Source organism: Gymnoscopelus braueri, assembly GCF_963280865.1.
Source record: "Gymnoscopelus braueri genome assembly, chromosome: 16".
Classification (NCBI taxonomy): Eukaryota; Metazoa; Chordata; class Actinopteri; order Myctophiformes; family Myctophidae; genus Gymnoscopelus; species Gymnoscopelus braueri.
Genome location: NC_137616.1, coordinates 27,541,878 through 27,561,220, shown reverse-complemented (window position 1 = coordinate 27,561,220; position 19,343 = coordinate 27,541,878). Strand labels below are relative to the sequence as shown.

Genomic DNA, 19,343 nt, shown 5'->3' with positions numbered 1-19,343 from the left:
ATTAGATTTGTAAAAATCCTTCCCTCAATCTTCCTCCCGTCAACGCATCAGCCTGCTGTTTGCTCCCTATACGCCTCTCCCTCAAACCAGATACCACAGGCAGCGCTTCACTTCATCACCCCGTCCTTCTTCGTCTAACGATTTCTTTCCTCTTCTCTTTAATCACCTCTGGGCTCATCAGTGTCCAGAGTCTGCTTGCGGGGGCGGATGAGTTTCCAGCGGGGTACAGGGGGCGTTTTGGCCGGGGCCTCTAGTGGACACGCCCGGGTCTGGGTCAGCAGGACAGTGTGACTGTAAAGATTGGAGAAACCGTACTGGCGTAGGCACTCTGAGGAGTCCGACTGGTCACACACCCACACCCCCGCCCCACACACACACACACACACACACACACACACACACACACACACACACACACACACACACACACACACACACACACACACACACACACACACACACACACACACACACACACACACACACACACACACACACACACACACACACACGAGAATACATACTGTGAATGAATCTCCTACAACCACACTTACACAAGGTCAGATATTTGTCCTGTCATCTTAAGGACAAAATCTAATTGTGAAATTAGTCTAATCCAAGATGGGATTGATAGTATAGACCAGCAGGGGCTGGATAATATATTATTTGCAACCAAACTAAAGAAATACATACATCTGTATGAGGTGCATCAACTGTAACAGAACTGGTCCAGTACCTGTATGTTGCTACAGTAGTGTCTATTGAAACACCATCAAATGTTACGCATATATTTCAAATCAGATATCATTGCATACATTATACGTTTAAAATTGTGTATGATAAGTGTATGATATATATATATGTTACAGTATGATTGGAAAACCAGTCAGATTGAAAAAGGAGGGCTTGTTTTCTTTGAGTTCACCTCCCACGCTGCCCCACGGCAGGGCGGGACCCCCGTCAAAAACAGAAATGAGAGGTACCGAGACAAGGGGGGACGACGATTTACGATTCTATCGGGACATAACTCATACGGCGCCGAGTCGGCTGAAGGTGACTTCGCAACACTTGGCGACTCGCTCGCCTAAGCTCGCTCGGCGGATTTTCAATCTGACTGGTTTTCCAATCATACTGTGACATTTACACATCTAGCACACACAAGTTGATGACATTGCATTTTTTGTTTGTTGTTGTTGTTGTTGTTTTGTAATCGATTTTTTTTTGGGGGGGGCATGATTTCAGAGGGGAGGGGTGCAGGTGTGACTTACCATCTCACCAAGCACAGAGCTCCTGTTATTAAGAGCATTATAGCTGGCACACACCAGCATCTCTGGGGCAGGAAAACACATACCTGAGAAACACACAAATAAGTTCATGTTAAATATAGTAGTATATGTATATGAGTTTGTGTAGAGTACTGTATGTGATCTTAAATCCTCCAGGTTTTCTTTATCTGTATGTCATCAAGAAAGACGGTTACAAATTCCAAATGCCAATAAAAAAATCGAATATCCTAGAATCTTTAATATAAGACAATTCTTTACTAAACCGGTGTAAAATTCCTTACCTCTCACATTTGGAACAAACCCACAAATAACATGAGAAACTCTCAACATGGTATAAATAAGGCACACATACAGAAGTGTTGATTTTGACATAGTTTAGTCATAGTCTTTTGAAAAAAAAATCCATTTCATTTCAGTCATATTTTAGTCATCTGAAATGTTTTACTGTTAGTCTAGTTTTAGTCGACTAAATATCATAAGATTATAGTCGACTAAATCAACAGTTGATTTAGTCGACTAAAATGTATTTTGGCGGTGCCTTGATGGCGTTGCAATGGCTGGTTTTCACTTGGTTGCCTGCTGAAAATAGCCGATCTACAAGCTCACAAAGCGTCGCAGCACGACGCATTGTGAGCTTGTAGATCTGCTATTTTCAGAGCGTAACACCCGAGCACAACCAAACATAAAATGACTTGTCTTTTAGTTCTACTGGATCTCTTCTCCACTAGTCCCTCACTAACATTTTGGTCTAGTTTTTATTTGCTGACGAAATTGTGAGTAAATTTAGTCTTAGTTTTTGTCATCGTAGCTTAGTCTTTATTTCGTTTTTATTTCGTTTTCGTCAGTGAAAAGAGGTAGCCGACGAACATTTTTCGTCATAGTTTTAGTCAACGAAATCAACACTAACATACAGTATCCTAGCACAGAGAGCCTTGTTGTAGCGTCCACCTTCTGCTGCCAATCTCACTATGTATAAGAAATGAGATGCATATAGGCCAGAAGACACGGAAAATCAATTTGACGAACCATGGCTGGAGTCAAGGCAGATGAAAGTGCTGCAGGATTGATATAAGCTAGACATGAAGAATAAGAATGAATTGGAGGTTACGTACTGATTTAAGCATTTCAATTTATGGATGCCAATGCAACATATCTGTAAAAAAATTAAAAATAAAAAGAGGGAAAGATCGAGAGAGCGACAGCTAGAGAGAGAGAACATTGTGGTTAATTTGCCCGGAGCACAAAAGCTTCGCAGATCTATGCCAATTTATGTACGTACTGTATGCACTGTATGCCACCACATTACGTTAATCTTAAGCACATTAATTATTGTAAAACAAGAGGGATTGTAGGCGAGAGTGTGATTAGGGTCAGCAATATCAGGTGGGTGCATACAAGAGAAGGAGAGAGAGAGAGAGAGAGATGGAAGAAAGAAAGAAGAAAGACCCTTCCTATTCTAAATCAAATTGTCTAAGACCTCGTCCTTTACCATGAAGCCATGGGATTTTAAAAGCCTTTGAGGGATTCATCAGGGTTATATAAATGTAATATATTTAGTTTTTGAGATTTTGAAACATGTTTCAGCAGAAAACGTAATGGTGAAATAATGAAATAAGCCACATATTAGAATATAAATTCTAATAATACACGTATCTTTGGGTTTCTGATATTATCGTATTGGCTGGGAAAATAAGGGATTCTACACAACCAAGCAAAGTTCTTTAGAAGGGATGCAGGCACACCTTTCCCACAAAAAAAAGGACAGCTAAAAAATGGCCATAGTGGCCATAATCGATATTGCAACTGTATCTTTTAACATTCTACATTGAATTACGGTGAATTGCTCTTCCATAGTAAACCTTTATCTGGCTCTAGGACCCTAGATGACTCGTGGCCACAGGCTGTCTATTACAGTTAATGTTTCTTCCCATTGCTCTGTCAGATCTTAACCACACGTGACGACGGGGCCTCCACTGCCCTGTAGGCTTGCCAAATAATTCTCCATATCACCCCCCCTGTTGATTTATTTATACCTCAGATCAACACATGCAGCAGGCCATATTACAGGGCGGAGTAAACAGGAAATGAGGCATGAAACGGGCAGAAGATTGCTTGACCGGCGTGGGCTGTTTTACAATGCAATACGCAAGGGCCAACCTCAGGCCCATAAAGCCCGATTTATACCTAGTTGTGCAGCGTGTCACCAAAAATAGCAGACCTACAAGATCACAATGTGACGCATTGTGACACATTGTGAGCTTGTAGATTGTCTATTCTTGATGCGGCAGGCAGTTAAAGGGATACTTCACTTTCGGGCCGGGGACACATTTAAAAAAAATATTAAAAATAAATGAAAAAAGTTATGGAAAATTCATGGCCCCCTCACACATTAGTAGGACACTCTAATGCGTGAGGGGGCCATGAATTTTCCATAACTTTTTTCATTTATTTTTAATATTTTTTTTAAATGTGTCCCCGGCCCTAAAGTGAAGTATCCCTTTAAGTATAAACCAGGCTTTAGTTTCTTTATTATACAGTACCACCTTGGCGGTAATATAAAATCACTGTCTCAACGTCGGGCCGGGGGACCACTGGGGGGGTCCAAATAGACCCTTATGGCTCTGTAACTCTGAGAGTGTGCAAATGGAACCAAATGGACCCTTACGGGTCCATTTGGTTCCCTTTGCAGACTCTCAGAGTTAAATAAACAATGAGAATTTTACAGTGCCGATTGCAGTTCCTCAGAGTCACAGACCCCGTAAGGGTCCAATTGGACCGCTGGTGTTGAGAACCAGTGATATAAATGATGCAGGGGTATGAGGATGATTATAGTCATTCCAGGACAGAATTATTGATAGGCGTTTTCAGAGAGAATATGGAGTGTTTCTGTATGACAATGAAATATTCATCGTCATGCCCTTATACTATACTTGAATAATGTATGCAGAGGGAGGAACAGTTAGTTTTGTACGCTTATAAATCCAGATAAACACAAATGGTGATGCGGCTTAGTAGATGGAAAACACTTGAAAGAAAAAGCTGTTCAGATTCATCTGCTTGAGTGCGTGTGCGTGTGCGTGTGTGTGTGTGTGTATACAAGTACACTGTACTATACATACTTTCTGTTGTGGGCTGATTGGCTAGATTGGGTTGTGGGGGGACACATCCGTCAGTCTTCTTGTCGCTTTCCTTCAATTTTTTCTTTGCAGAATCTGCTGAAACGTTTATGTGAAAACTAAACATGATGTAATATGGAGGAATATAAAAAATAAAAGTGTACTTAAACAACAATATTTAATCATTTCTCAATGAGCTCACCTGGATGAAACGGCGAATCATGATCAATGAGCTCACCAAAACGCCCTCTCTTGCTTACTCCCAAGAGAAGTGTGTTTGTGTCGAAGAATGGATTAGCCAGGTCAGTAGTTCTCAACCTGTCGGTCGGGACCCCCAGGTGGGTCCCCACATGATTTTGGGGGGGTCCCCAGATGATAGTGAAGTGACAATTTAAGGACTTTTAATACCTAAAAAAAAGACCATTACTGCATCAAAAGTAATCAACAGCCTATACTATAAAACATTGGCCAAATTCTCAAATAATATAAGAAAGAGGAAAACATTTTGAAAATAGACGATCTACAAGCTCAAAACGGCTCGCGTTGCGAGGCGTTGTGAGCTTGTAGATCTGCTATTTTCACAAGTCAACCAAAATGGTGGGTCCCCAGTTAAAATAGGATTATTTTGGGGAGTCACGGCCTGAAAAGGTTGAGAACCACTGAGCCAGGTGACCACGCACTGATATGGGCAGCGGTGGCGTCTTGACGTTGGAGCGTCGGTCACAAGTGTGTGTGTGTGTGTGTGTGCGTGCGTGCGTGCGTGCGTGCGTGCGTGCGTGCGTGCGTGCGTGCGTGCGTGCGTGCGTGCGTGCGTGTCACCTTTGCTTTTCGCTGGGCTCTTGGTAGATGGAGGAGGTGTTTGACTTTTGCAGTCATTCTGGGGAGAATCCGTCCTCACAGCTGATTCTTTGGCCAGGAGCTCATCCTCTGTGGGGTGTGTGAATTTGGGAATGGATTCATTTAAGAAATCCCACACTTTTCCTATACATCTGGACCTTGAGTGGAGGATAACAGGAAAAATCTAAGAATCACTTGTCTTTGTATAATACCCCATGGAAAATAGCTCTAGTTCTTGAAGCCTTAAAGGGTAAGACCACTTTGGTAGAGGTTTGGGTTGTGTAGTTACCTTGCCATGATGTAATATAGAACATCACCAAACCCAGTACTGTTTGTTTTTTTAATAAAAATGTTAACTTCCTGTTGATTTTACTATTTGAAGATCCGGATCCGGATCCGTGGATCCAGTCCAGGTTTTCTACTTATTAAAAATGGCAAAATCAACAGGAAGTTAACATTTTTATTAAAAAAACAAACAGTACTGGGTTTGGTGATGTTCTATATTGTCTGAATCAATTTTGTTTGCGTTAGTTTATGTGCTAAAAGAGTGACTTTGAGAGCTGTTTTACCGTACAATGTAAGTCAATGAGGAGCATATTTTGAATTATCAATTCCTAATCAATGGAGCAATTATTTTGTATTTCTTTCCCACCTTTGGAGTTACATCATGGCAAGGTAACTACACAACCCACACCTCTACCAAAGTGGTCTTACCCTTTAAGTTTAACACAACAAGACTGATACACAGAATCACATAGTTTTCTTTTTCTTTATTGGTTAAGACCCCCATCTCTAAAGTCACTTGACTGGCGGAACTATTAAATGTGTGCTCATCACTGCCACACCACTGCAGTCCTAGCATCATTCTGAACTCCCAGTTGGCACTTTTTAGCAAAATTCTTCACATGGACAATAAAATCTCTTAGTCTAGTATAAATAATAATACAAAATGATCGCTAATAGGATCTCGGATCGATAAGGTGATCATTATCATTAAACATGTACTATCTACATCCCTAATGCCAACGGTCCATACTGTTTTATTTTAATGGGTATCTTATTGTCTCCGCCAGGCCGAAGGCGTGGCAGAGACTATGTTTTGCACCCTGTCCGTGTTCGTCCGTCTCTGGACAGCTAATCTCCGTGAAACTGTGCACACACACTCCCTGGATGCCACAGCAGAGCCTCTGCCCCAAATGTTTCACATGGGCCTGTTATAGCGCCACCAGGAGGCAGATTTTTGCAAAACTATTTATTTTATATTACTCCTACAGATTCCATCCTGATTGTCGAATTTCTGGCCTACAATAACCTACCTGACCTGGCGGAGGAGCACTTTTTCTAGTTTTTAGTTACAGTATTTGTTTCATTTTGTTGTATTTATTATGTATGTATTCACGTTCAGGACTCTTGGATGAGTAGTCATCCTTGAGCTAAAAGAGGTCCTTATAAAAACTAAAACTCAGAACTGCACCATCTGTTATGTATGCTCAAATTAGAAAATTTTCATCAGTTTGAATTACACTGGTATGACATGTCCCTCTGTGTTGAACATGCATTTGAATAAAGCATGCACTGACGTACATCTGCAAACACACATTTTTATGTACTGGTTATACACATCACATATGTCTACAAAGCCAGCAATATGCACATGTCATATTTTACTATTAGACGTTTAGTAGATGTTCGGTATTTTCCGTACATCTCAGGGTAGAAAAGCCTCAGAAACTTAATTTCTCCCACAATCAAACTGATGTCCTTATGTGGGAGGTCCAGAGTTGTCAACAACAAATGTACAGCACCTCAAACTGACCACGAAGGGCAGAAGATGTAAAATGATCTCAGGAGTAAATAACAATCCTATGCGTTTCTTAGTTAAACCCAGTTCATAAGCCCAATTCAAAATCACCAAAAAAAACTACGTGGGCCTAGGCGGGTGTCAGGATGGTACGATCTGAATATGCTTCCAGTAGGTTACGCTGGACTATGAGAGGCAAAAGCCTGCTGACAGTCTGCTGGACTCTCCATCTGTGTAGGAACATAACCTGTGTAATAATCTATCTAGTTGACCAATTAATCACTAAGCCTTTTATGAAGGAGAACCCGATATGGATATAAATACCATCAATATTCTCAGTGCGTCATGACGAACAACAGACTTGCTTCACTTGCTTTAACACATTTTCTTTTGTTTTGGGAGGTCTGAAACTTAGTTTTTAGTGACAGAGATGAACAACCAGAAGGTGTCTTACCGAACACCAGGCCCAGGGTCTTTTTTTCTCAATGGAGGAGTACTAAGACCACCTCCAACTACTGCAGATGTACTGGTTATATTGTATTAACATACTGTGTAGTGTGTACCATACAGATTGGTTAGAATACTGTTTTATTCATTATAAGTTCCGGATTGCAGCTATAAACAAGACTAAGTGAAACCTTGTATGGCTAGACCGTGTATGAAATTTAATTTCAAGTAGCGAGACTCAGGCGAAGCTTGTAATGAAGTTATCCAGGATAGGATATTATCCAGTTTCAGCAAAGAATTCTTACTACCATGCCATAGGTTTGGTATGAGATGAACCACTGTAAAGGCCGTTTGAGGACGTAATTGAAGCCCCTGAGGGCATAATCGAAGACTGTGCAGCCGCTGTAAATGGACCCTGATGAGGCAACACTGTAGCTAGCTTTGTTCAAAATAATTCTGAAAGCACAACGGCCAGTGGGAAAACCTCAACACTCGGCCGGCCAACCAGTGGTGTAACTTCATCAGTCAGTGACTCAGTCAGTCAGTGACTCAGTCAGAGACTTTCGCGATCCAGCCAAAAAGGTGGAGAGTAACATACAGTAAAATTACAGTATAAGTTTTATGAATTGTGTTCATGACACACACACACACACACACACACACACACACACACACACACACACACACACACACACACACACACACACACACACACACACACACACACACACACACACACACACACACACACAGCTTACTGACTGTATTCATTGCTAGATACCACAGGGGACACACAATGTGCTTAGTGCCTGTGCGCATTGATAAGGACCACAGGAGGTCCACTAATAACAGCTAACCTGCTGAGGCAGAGAGAATAGCGCTCCATGCTCCCCTCCAAAACATCGCTCGCCCATTACAGTTACATCCCTGACAAGCAGACATTCCATTCTCCATTTCATATCTCCCTGCTACCATTTTCGTCTTTCATTGCTCCCTCAATCTTATTTAATGACTGGCATGCTGGAGTGGCGATGGGTATACTTGTCTGTGTTGTTAAAGTATTTTGCTGGCAGGAAAATGCACTGCGATAACCAGTGATCATAATATGGCGACCATCACTGGTTGACACCTACCTGGTTTTCTCAATAAAAAGAAGGAGACGGAGAGACAAGAAACATACTGTATCGGGATGATTTCTGGGATCCATCCGGTAAGGGCGTGGATGAAGGTGAAGTCACCCACCTCCTCCCTGTCCTCTGATACAGCACTGAGAAATAGCAAAAAGGAAACATCAGGGGAACTTCACAGAGAAAAGATGGCAGTGCTACAAGGACACTTAAAATGGCATGACTCCCCTCCGCAATAGGAGTCAATTAGATTGGGGGTGCGGTGCCCAGAGACGTGGATTTTGTGGCTTAGCGAGACAACAAAGCTGTTTAATGTTGTCTCAGCGAGGTTTGGCTGCTGCCTGTGTTACTGAATGCCAAAGGTATGGGGCTGCATTCTGTGATGAAGAATCTCAAATTGATTTGTGTTTTTATGTGTGTGTGTGTGTGTGTGTGTGTGTGTGTGTGTGTGTGTGTGTGTGTGTGTGTGTGTGTGTTGGGGGTTGATCTTATATGTGTGAACGTCACAGTTTCGTGGTCATATGTTTATGCTTCAACAGATGATTGCAGCTATAATTGATCCTCATGGGTGCCTGTGGACAATCTACTATTCACAGCAGAGCCAACGATAAAATGAAAATCAATGACGAAATCAACCCGATCACTACTGCCAGACTCTATTACCATAAGGATGAAATTGCTATTAATGATAAATATTAATCTCATCTCTCCATGGTTTAAAAAAAAAAACAAACAGACTATGTTGTAATCAAGATACGCCTTTGGTAGACACATCTGGGTAAAGTTTGGTACAGCTCTTGTGAACTGTCACTGCAGCTTACAGTATATATAAATGATTCATTCGTTGTTTTCCTGAAACATTTATGCCTTGACCTTCCGCAGACACAGCAACGAGCACCTTGACAGACACGCGCCTCCGTCTCGCTGGCTCCGACACGCATGCTGCCCGTCTGTCACCAAATTCACACAGCTCCCGGCAGAGGAGATTAGGTCGAATTAGGAGGTTTGCCCAGTAGACAAATGGCACTATGTGCGTGCGTGCCGTGAATGTACACGTGCATGTGTGTGCAGACACAGGTCTGTGATCATTTCATTCCTTTGCATTCCTTTCCAAACATGGTAAATCTAAAGCAGTATGCATTGTATCATAGTGCTACTTTGAAAATAAGGGAAAAAAGGTGACGTGCTGTGTCGCCATTATTGGGGCCTGAATGACTTGCTTTGTGCTTTTGTTTGACTCAATTTGTTGAGATCTCAGACTAGATTCCTAGCAGGAGACTCTTTGAGACTACACATCAAAGCAACAAGTAGAACAAAAAATAAACAAGTAAATATGCAACTGACAGTTGGAAGCTGAAGCTTTCTTTATACAGTGACATATTTACAGAAAATCCTACACAGGATTCCCTTAAGCCTTGTGAGTCAATACTTCGCAGCAATGTGCTCCCTAGGCCAGAGCAAACAGTCAATGGTGTGCATAGAGTATGGTATTATTGTCCCATTCCTATATACAAAAACTGGGTATTAAGGCTGTAGGGTAAATGTGTTCTTGAATCCTCTTAGTTTCATATCATGCTAAAGGTTACTGCAGATTTTTCAGTCTCTTAGCCACTCATTAGATGTGACACCTTGCGATGTGAAAAATGTCAAACCCTGCCTGATTATGCACCTTGTCACTGTGCGAGTTTATTTGCGTCTAAATGGTCACATTATGCAACCAGATTATGACATACGTCAGCCCAATGTATGCCAAAACAAAACTATGTTTGCATGTACTCCTGGGGGGGGGGGGGGCTGGGGCAGCGCCTGTCAGCGGGGAGTGTTGGGAGGGAGGAGTAGGACGAAGGCTCTACGTCCTCCTGGTGGGGGCTCCTCACTGGCAGGTGAGTCAGTAGGACAGCAGTGACAACACAGAAATGAATTAATTGGCATAACGACTAAAAAAGAATTGGCTACTCTAAATGTATACAAATAAAATAAAATAGAACTAAAAGATATGCATGGCAGAGCACAGACCTCCACCAAGGTGGCAGTTTGTCTATAAGATGTTGCTGTGTGCTTCTGGTGCCACATCACCTTTTGGCCAATATAACTTCATGATGCATTAACCTACACATGGGATACCGAACAAAACGGTGTGACCAGTTAATCAGTTCTTCAAGTATTGTGGCGTCTATGTTAATCTGTTCAGAGGTTATGTGCATTTTTGTGGCATTCCACGCCCACGGCCACATCCTCTTTAGGCCAATCGATATTGGTTAACCAGTTCTTCTTTGGGCCAGGACCAACCAATCCACCAGATTGAGTGTAAATTCATAACTGCTCATCATATCCTTCATGAACCTGTCTGCACAAAACATAGAAGATATTTGATTCCCCCGTTTAACACATGAAACCTGTAAATTGCCAGAATAGGTAGCAGCTTTACCTTTAATGATTTTTTGTTATTTCTTATTTTTTTGGCCTTTATTTTTTTGGCAGTATAAAGAGAACCGAAACTGAGAGCAAGAGAGGGGAGACAGGCAAGACGTGGCAGGAGTCAGATTTAAATTCATACTGAAGTGCATCATGGAGCCTTTCTATTGGCATGCTGAAAAACTCACTTTGTGCCGGCCACTTTAATGAGAGCCTTGGCCAACAGCATGGGCCACAGCTCTGATTGGTTGGTGGAGGCAGGAAGAAGCATGTGGTCTTCCTCGTCAAATGGCACGGTGTCATCCACAGTCACCTTCCTCCAGCAGCCCTAACAGACAGACAAGGAGAAGGAGCACAGATAATCCGACGCAATTACTGCAACGTGCTGTGTGCCATTATAAAAGATTCCTGTAGTAGTGGTGTGAAATCTGATCTCCACTGGCCCATGCACTGTAGTTAATACTGGACCCACAAGTGATTGGTTTAATCAATTCTCTATGTCCAACATCATTTTAGAACACTGAAGACATGGCTTTAATAAAGTATGATTGCCTTGGAGCTGTGCTGTCTGCAGTGTGTTACTTGAGGTCCATAAGTGCCTCTTATTAAAATCCACTGGCCATTTGTCATCATCCGTGCACTTGATTGTAGTACCCTCAAAAGTGATTTCATTTCCACTCACACACCTAAACAATTGAGTTTGAGAGAGACACACGCACACGCACACACACACACACACACACACACACACACACACAAAACAAATCATAATCCATGGGTTTACTGTAGGTTGTCCAGAGGCCAATTTTGCGGACAACTGTACTGTATATGGGCCTGCTGAATACATTCCTAAAGGGCATCCCTCATAAAATGACAAAAGTCCAGCATCAGTGGCCAATAGTTCTAAAACGATTTAATGTTAAGTGACGCTACTGGTAAATTCAGTATTGCCTATTATTGGATCTCGTCCGTTTAACCTGCATAGGGTAAAACTGACCCCATGGCTGTTTGTCAACGCGGGTTGCTACAGTAACACTGTCACAGGTCACCTGAACGAGGACCTGTAATGAGACACGCTCAAGAGTTAAATGAACACTGAGGATTTAAGTGTGCAGTGTTCGCTAGCCTATAGCCTATACAAAACAAAGCATCATGCGTGGGCGGACTGACTGACAGTGTGTCGTGGTGTGACTCTGTCCGCTGGCTGACTGTGGGAGTTTCACACTGTTGCCAGCGAGGAACAGCAGCCAGCTGAAACAGGCGGTAACCTGACTGACTGTTCACAGCTGTGCTATCCACTCTAGTTATGCCTCTGTCGCTCCAGCGTGTCCACACACAACACACACACACACACACACTCTCTCTCTGTCTCTCTTTCAACAATATATCATAACTCTAAATGGAAGGGCCACATGCATTGGGCAGTATGCTTTGCAAGGGCATAAATGTGTGTGTGTGTGTGTGTGTGTGTGTGTGTGTGTGTGTGTGTGTGTGTGTGTGTGTGTGTGTGTGTGTGTGTGTGTGTGTGTGTGTGTGTGTGTGTGTGTGTGTGTGTGTGTGTGTGTGTGTGGGCTAGGGGACAACAAGAACAGGGAAGGAGGAATTGAGGGGCACAGAAGCAGAGGATGAAAGAGGACAAGAAGAAGAGACAATAGGAGATCAGGAGGTCACTGCGGCGTGAAGGAATCAGATGCAAAAGAAAGAGAAGAACAGCAGCACAGGGGAGGTGTGGGTGGGACAGTAGCCTGGGAGGGGAATTAACCAGGAAGTGATGGGAGGAGGAGGAGAGGGGGAGAGATAATGCCTTCGCCGCAACCATCTGTTAGCGTGCTGAGGTTGGCACGGGGTAAAGCTGCCCACATCCATGTCATGGTTGCTTGTCAAGATTGTTACAGTAACACTGCCACATTTCACCTGGTTCTCCACGATGGCCAATTTTGACTTGGTTGCACGCCTTGTCACACACCAAAAATAGCACATCTAGAAGTTCACAATGCGTCACTGAGTATAAATCACCCTTGAGTCTCCAACAGCTAAGCTAAACAACTAATCGAATGCATAAAAAGCTACCTGTACATCAAGAAAGACATGGTAAGCGTGTCCTTGCCGTGTCCTAAGTACACAATGTGGCAAAGGGGCGTAGACAGAAACTCACAGTTCCACTGGCAACTTACATCAATACCTTGTACCACCTTCTCACACCTCATTATTTCGATTGTCAACACAATGCAGAGGGGCGGCGTGGCGGAGCCCGACTCTCATACTACTGTAAATCCAACTGAGCCATGCTGAGAGCCATCTAACAAGCAGCTGACTCCTGTTAAGCCCTATCTATTCATCAGGCAGGGTCTGAAGGCAGACCACTTATATAGCACAGAGGCGAAACTGATTGATTTGAGCTTTGACTGCGGATCAGGCCTTTTCATTCCCTCCGTCACCCTCCCTTCCCATACAGAAAGTATATGAATAAGTAATTCATTACCAGTCTGTGTTTAAATGGTAAATTACTTTAAAGGTCTAATTTAAGGCACTGAAATCAATAGCAAAAGGTTGATTAGGCATGTGTGTGTGTGTGTGTGTGTGTGTGTGTGTGTGTGTGTGCAACTGTGCGTGCGTGCGTGCGTGCAAGTGTGTGAGAGAGAGCAAAAGAGAGAGAAAAGAGGCTCACCATCCAGTAAAGTCTGACCACGTACTTCCCGTAGCTGTTGTAAAGTGGCGTGTGACCTTTCAACACCTTACACAGGGAGTAGATATGGTCCCAGGGCTTCCACCCATCTTGTTCTCCTAGTAGTGCATTGCTGCAGAGCTTCCTGATGATGTAGATCTCACTGATAATCCACCTCATCAGCTGGATGACAAGGGAAGGGTGCGTTAATGATCAACCCATCCATAAATCGAGTCCACTCAGGTTGTCTACTAGGGCTGCATGCAACTATCGATTATCTTCTTAGCAATTATTCTATCGATTAATCAAATAATCGAGAAGCAATTAATTTCTTCAGTGTGCAATCTAAGTCAAAGAGGAGCCTGTATTGCATTATCAATTTCTAATCAATGGAGCAATTATTTGCTCCATTGAGTTACATCATGGCAAGGTAACTACACAACCCAAACCTCTACCAAAGTGGTCTAGCCCTTTAAGCCCTATTTTAGTTTTATACTTTATTGTACAACGGTGATGTACAAAAATTGCAAAAGTAGCCCATCTACAAGCTCACAATGCGTTGCGATGGTTATTTTAGTGAGCTTGTAGATTTGCTATTTTCGGTATTTATGAAAATAGATTTTTATTCAAATTGAATATTTTTTATGATCAATTCAATTGATTAATTCGATTACTAATCGAATTAATCAACTATTTACACTCCTACACTGTCCACACTTTCTGATGCTTTAATAACACTGAAATGTTGATCACTACAAGTGCAGGGGGGAAAAAGGGCAGATGTTCAGTGTTCAATGTTCAAATAAAAAGCACTTTTTGTTTGATTTTACCTCGCTGCAGATCAGATGATCGTTGGGTGAGATTAGGTCAAAGGCAGCCTCAGACTCAACAACTGCAGGAGCCTGGAACGACGTGCAAGTAGCGATTCAACTCATTGGAACACCAATACAAGACGGAAAAGAAAAAAGATTGATCTGCTCTCCTGTGTGAACTGGAAATATTAGTTTGACTCAGTCTACGTGGCCTACTTATTAAATATATTTCTCTACTTCATTCTGAGGCCTAAGATGATCTCGCTGAACCGTGGTGCTCCAGAGAGCATGTTTGCAATGAATATTTGATCAACTGAGTTAATAGACTCCAACAGCTTACTAATCAAATATGAATTCATGGCTCTGTTGGTAGCGAGCATACTCAGAGTTAATGTAACTCTGTAACCAAATGTAACCAAAAGCACCCTTACGGGTCCATTTGGTTACATTTATTTTGTAGAAATGAATTAAGACTGACAACACAAAAAGTATGAGGAAGTGACATTGTAGCAAAACGATACGAATGTGAACAGTTGTCGGTTCAAAATGTTTGTTCTGTTTTTGTTTTTGTTTTTTAAGTATGTTTTTCTTTTTGGGTATTGTTATGTTGTGTCTTTCTTTTCTTTTTTCTTTCTATGTGATGTGTATTGTATGTGTGTGTGTATAAAAAAAGGAATACAAGTTCTAAGTGACAAAAAGAAAAGAAATGAATTAAGACTGAGGATTTTACTGTGTGTGCATGCAACAGTTTGGGTCAAGAGAGACTTTCTGGCTGTGTCAAGTCACCCACCCAAAAAATATTTTTCCATCAAAACACATTTCCATCAATTAGAAAGGTTCTTAGACACCAGTCTCATGATCGTTAGGGGAAAGAAGATACAGTGAAACCATTTGACTTCATCTGTGTGCCTGGTTGCTTCTGTGATTATTCCTGTGTTCTTTTTGCACAAAATTAATGAAATGCTTTTGACATGCCAAGCAGAGGGCAGCTAATTCAAAGGCCATGAAACGTAATTGCTTAGTTAGTACTGCACAGAGAGAGAGAGAGAGAGAGAGAGAGAGAGAGAGAGAGAGAGAGAGAGAGAGAGAGAGAGAGAGAGAGAGAAGGGGGGGGGTGGTAGAGTGAGGTTACATTGTCAGGCCTGCATTAGAAGCACGCAGATGCAGGAACCTGATTTCCTCAACAGAAAATGGCAAAAAATTACTCTTTGCTGATGTACATTCCTAAACATAACATGCTATTGTTTGCTAGCCACTCTGACATGCACTTGAACAATGACGTAGTCAAATACAATGGCTCCATGGTGTTAAGTGTCCCCTCAGCATCACTGACAATTATGTAGAAAACAGTACCATGGTTGTGTACATTAATATCTCTAACTCATATCACTGTTCTTTAGTCCTGCCAGGCTTTGTCCTCATACTGTACCATTTGAAACCATTACATAGATTTTTATGTCAAATCTAAGTTACCTTATTGACGATGAACTCTGAAGGACGCCTCCAGCAGTGCACTTTCAATGATAAAGGCATACAGATTTTTCCTTCCGGATCTTCAAAGAATGGCTGCAGCCAAAAACACAGAAGATGCAATTCAAACGACAACGTAACAGTGCATCTTGAAGAACAAATAGTTACCATTAGCATTGCTGTGAATGAACACATGATCCATTAGATTTGCTTAGAATGGTCTGTTGTTCCACATCACACTCACAGTAAAGGGGCTCTTGCCCAACTTTCCATCTTTGGCTCCTTTGGCTGCATCCCATTTCTCCATATTGACCTCTGCATCATTCCACTCCGGCCAGATAGGGCATCTCAAACGCTTAGGTTCTGCTGGACCCTCTGAGCCACTGGCTACCAGGGACATTGCTCTAAGATTAACATGAGATGATGCATATTAAGCCACGGACACATTTGTGATCTGACTCATGCCTTTTATTTTTTCCGTGCTTTTTACCCCTTTTTCTCTCAAATGTAGTCGTTATGCCAATTGATTCCTCCCTCGTATCCTACTGACTCACTGGCCAGTGAGGAGCCCCCACCAGGAGGACATACTGTAGAGCCTTCATCCTACTCCTCCTGCCCAACACTCCCTGCTAACAGGTGCCGCCCCAGCCCGTGGGATTATGTGCAGTGATATCACCCTTGCCTTGCCTTCCCCGAAGATTCGAACCCTCAACCTCTGCGTGGTGGGCAGGCACTTTACCACTCAAGTGCCCTACTCATGCCTTTTCTGAATGTGAATAATAGCTGTTTTCCCCCCCAACAATGTTTGGTAATAAGCCCAATGTCAACCTCACAAAACACATGTCATGTTGTGTGTCACCAGCAGTGGTGGAAAAAGTACTCACATTTTTGACTTAAGTAAAAGTATCAATACTGCAGATTAGAAATACTGTGTTACAAGTCCGGTAATCAAAATGTACTTTTACGAGTAAAAGTACAAAAAAATATATAGGGCTGAAGTGGTTAATGTATGTTTTGTGATAATAATCTAAATCTGCAAAGTAACAATTAACTTAAGTTTACAAGTAATTGTAGTGGAGTAAAAGTATAATATTTGCCTCTGAGATGTACAGTAGTGGAGTAGAAGTAAAAGTACTGGAAATTGAAAATACTCCAGTAAAGTAAAAAATACCTCAAAATTGTACTTAAGTACAGTACTTCAGTAAATGTACTTAGTTACTTTACACCACTGACATTAAGTTACAGTACTAGTTACTCCCAGGTGACAAGGTGCCTTTGAAAGCAATGTTATAAGGTTAATTTGTCAGCTGGGAGAAGGAACTGGCCAGGTGTCAATTAGGTTAATTGCTAATTGGCACATCCAGTGACTTGGATAAATCATTGCATTGCGTTGACTTCATTAGTTTCTGCTACTACAACCTAGAAACCCAACCCAAGGTCTTGTTGTAGATAGGCTTGTTAGCGTTGATGCTAGGCTGTAGGCCACTGGCTCCCAAACAGTGGGTTTTTAATGGGTCGCGAGTAAATATCCCCTTTTTGTGTCTTCCATTGTAACACATTTTTATTTCCAAAAGATTAAAAAGAAAGGAAAAATAAAATCTCAACTTTTCATCAATTTAATCAATTCCAATATATTTCAAAAGTATTTAATAAATAAAATATATTTTTTAAAGAAAAGTAGTGAAAACAGAAGATCTACAAGCCCAGTGGCTTCGCGCCACGTTGTGAGCTTGTAGATCTGCTATTTTCACTATTTTGGGTCCTGGGCAAACGTTTAATTTATCTTTTGGGTCTTGAGCTAAAAAGTTTGGGAACCACTGCTATAAATAAGGCTACTGTGTTTGTTTATAGTCTCACTCTTTATTTGGCGTCTGCCCCCGAGAAGAAGTGACTCTGCTGGAAGACGATTCCCTTTTCTTCGGTAGTAACTTGGACATTGTTGATTATTAGCGATAGCAAAATATAAAAAAACATCGAGTTCAAAAGTCTGGTGTATTTTTGTTGCTACTGATGGAAGTTTATTTACATTGCTAAGCAACGGAGAGGTGGAGTCTTCTCGAGCCTCTGGGTCCTAGAGGCGGAGGCGTTAACAGCAGTGGTGTAAAGCAGTGGTTTTTAACCTGTGGGTCGGGGGGGGGGTCCCCCCAGATGACAGTGAAGTGACAATTTAAGGACTTTTAAGACATTTTTAATCAACTGTAATCAACAAACTGTGCTATAAAAACTGCATGGTCAAACATTGGCCAAATTGTCAAATAATATAAGAAAGAGGCAAAACGTATTTATCTGTGGAACAGAGTCAAACTTAAATGTAATGCCTACAATTCCAAGTGCTCGTCAGGGTGGGGGATCCTCAGTTCAAATATGATTATTTTGAGGGGTCGGCCTGAAAAGGTTGAGAACGACTGGTGTAAATTCAAGTACTGTACTTAAGTAAAATATTGAGGTATTTTTACTTTACTGGAGTATATCCAATTTTCTGTACTTTTTCTTCTACTTCACTACATCTCAGAGGAAAATATTGTACTTTGTACTCCACTAAAATTATTTGAAACCTTGAGTTACTAGTTACTTTGTAGATTTAGATTATTAACATACATTACTTACTTCAGCCCTATATACATTTAGGCCGTTTGAAAATAGCCGCAGCTCATGATGATGCATTGTGAGCTTGTAGATCTACTATTTTCAAAAGATTTATACATTTGAAAACTTGTGAAATGGGACATTCGGCATAATGAGTACTTTGTACTTTTGGTACTCTAAGTACATTTCGATACCAATACTTTTGTACTTTTACTCAAGTAAATGTTGAATACCGGACTTTTACTTGCAACAAAGTATATCTACATTGTGGTATTGATACTTTTACTTGAGTAAAACATTTGAACTTTTTCCACCTCTGGTTAACAGTCATGGATTGGGGATAAATAAAATAATAAAAAAAACAATGGATGAGAAGTTATCAAATGATGACTATGTGTCCTCGAGGGCTGGATGGCATTCCTTCTCTGGTAATGATGTAAGTGTGGAAGAGCACGAGAGCTGCAATGGTGAACACTGCAGAGTCTGATGACTGCTGAGTGGAAGCACATGGTCTACACACACACACACACACACACACACACACACACACTGAAGTAAATTCACTATGTATTCCTCTCAGCTTGTTGAATCCTGTCTTAAATACATTCTCTTGCTCTGTAGACATAGCTTTTCACTATACGATTTTGAGTAAAAATAAGGGAAAATACTTTGCAAAGCGTATGATGTAACTATAATCTGTTCCTCCTCATACAGTAGGACTATACTGAACATACACTAACTAACAATATGTTTATCTGAGTTAGGAAACCCGTCATTAGGA

At 41.6% G+C, this 19,343-nt stretch overlaps 1 protein-coding gene across 1 annotated transcript in view; it reads right to left on the bottom strand.

The window, feature by feature from the left end:
* The window catches only part of adgb (androglobin), a gene marked incomplete at both ends in the record, with an annotated part of 78,883 nt that extends 60,970 nt beyond the window's left edge, over positions 1 to 17,913 (bottom strand). Inside the window, 10 exons of the mRNA XM_080452767.1 lie at positions 167 to 341; positions 1,269 to 1,351; positions 5,222 to 5,397; positions 8,668 to 8,754; positions 11,218 to 11,357; positions 13,698 to 13,877; positions 14,525 to 14,596; positions 15,980 to 16,072; positions 16,221 to 16,380; positions 17,834 to 17,913. Of these exons, the coding sequence (XP_080308893.1) occupies positions 167 to 341; positions 1,269 to 1,351; positions 5,222 to 5,397; positions 8,668 to 8,754; positions 11,218 to 11,357; positions 13,698 to 13,877; positions 14,525 to 14,596; positions 15,980 to 16,072; positions 16,221 to 16,380; positions 17,834 to 17,913 (1,246 nt within the window). The remainder of the gene's footprint in view (positions 1 to 166; positions 342 to 1,268; positions 1,352 to 5,221; positions 5,398 to 8,667; positions 8,755 to 11,217; positions 11,358 to 13,697; positions 13,878 to 14,524; positions 14,597 to 15,979; positions 16,073 to 16,220; positions 16,381 to 17,833) is intronic.
* Between the last annotated feature and the right edge of the window lie 1,430 nt (positions 17,914 to 19,343).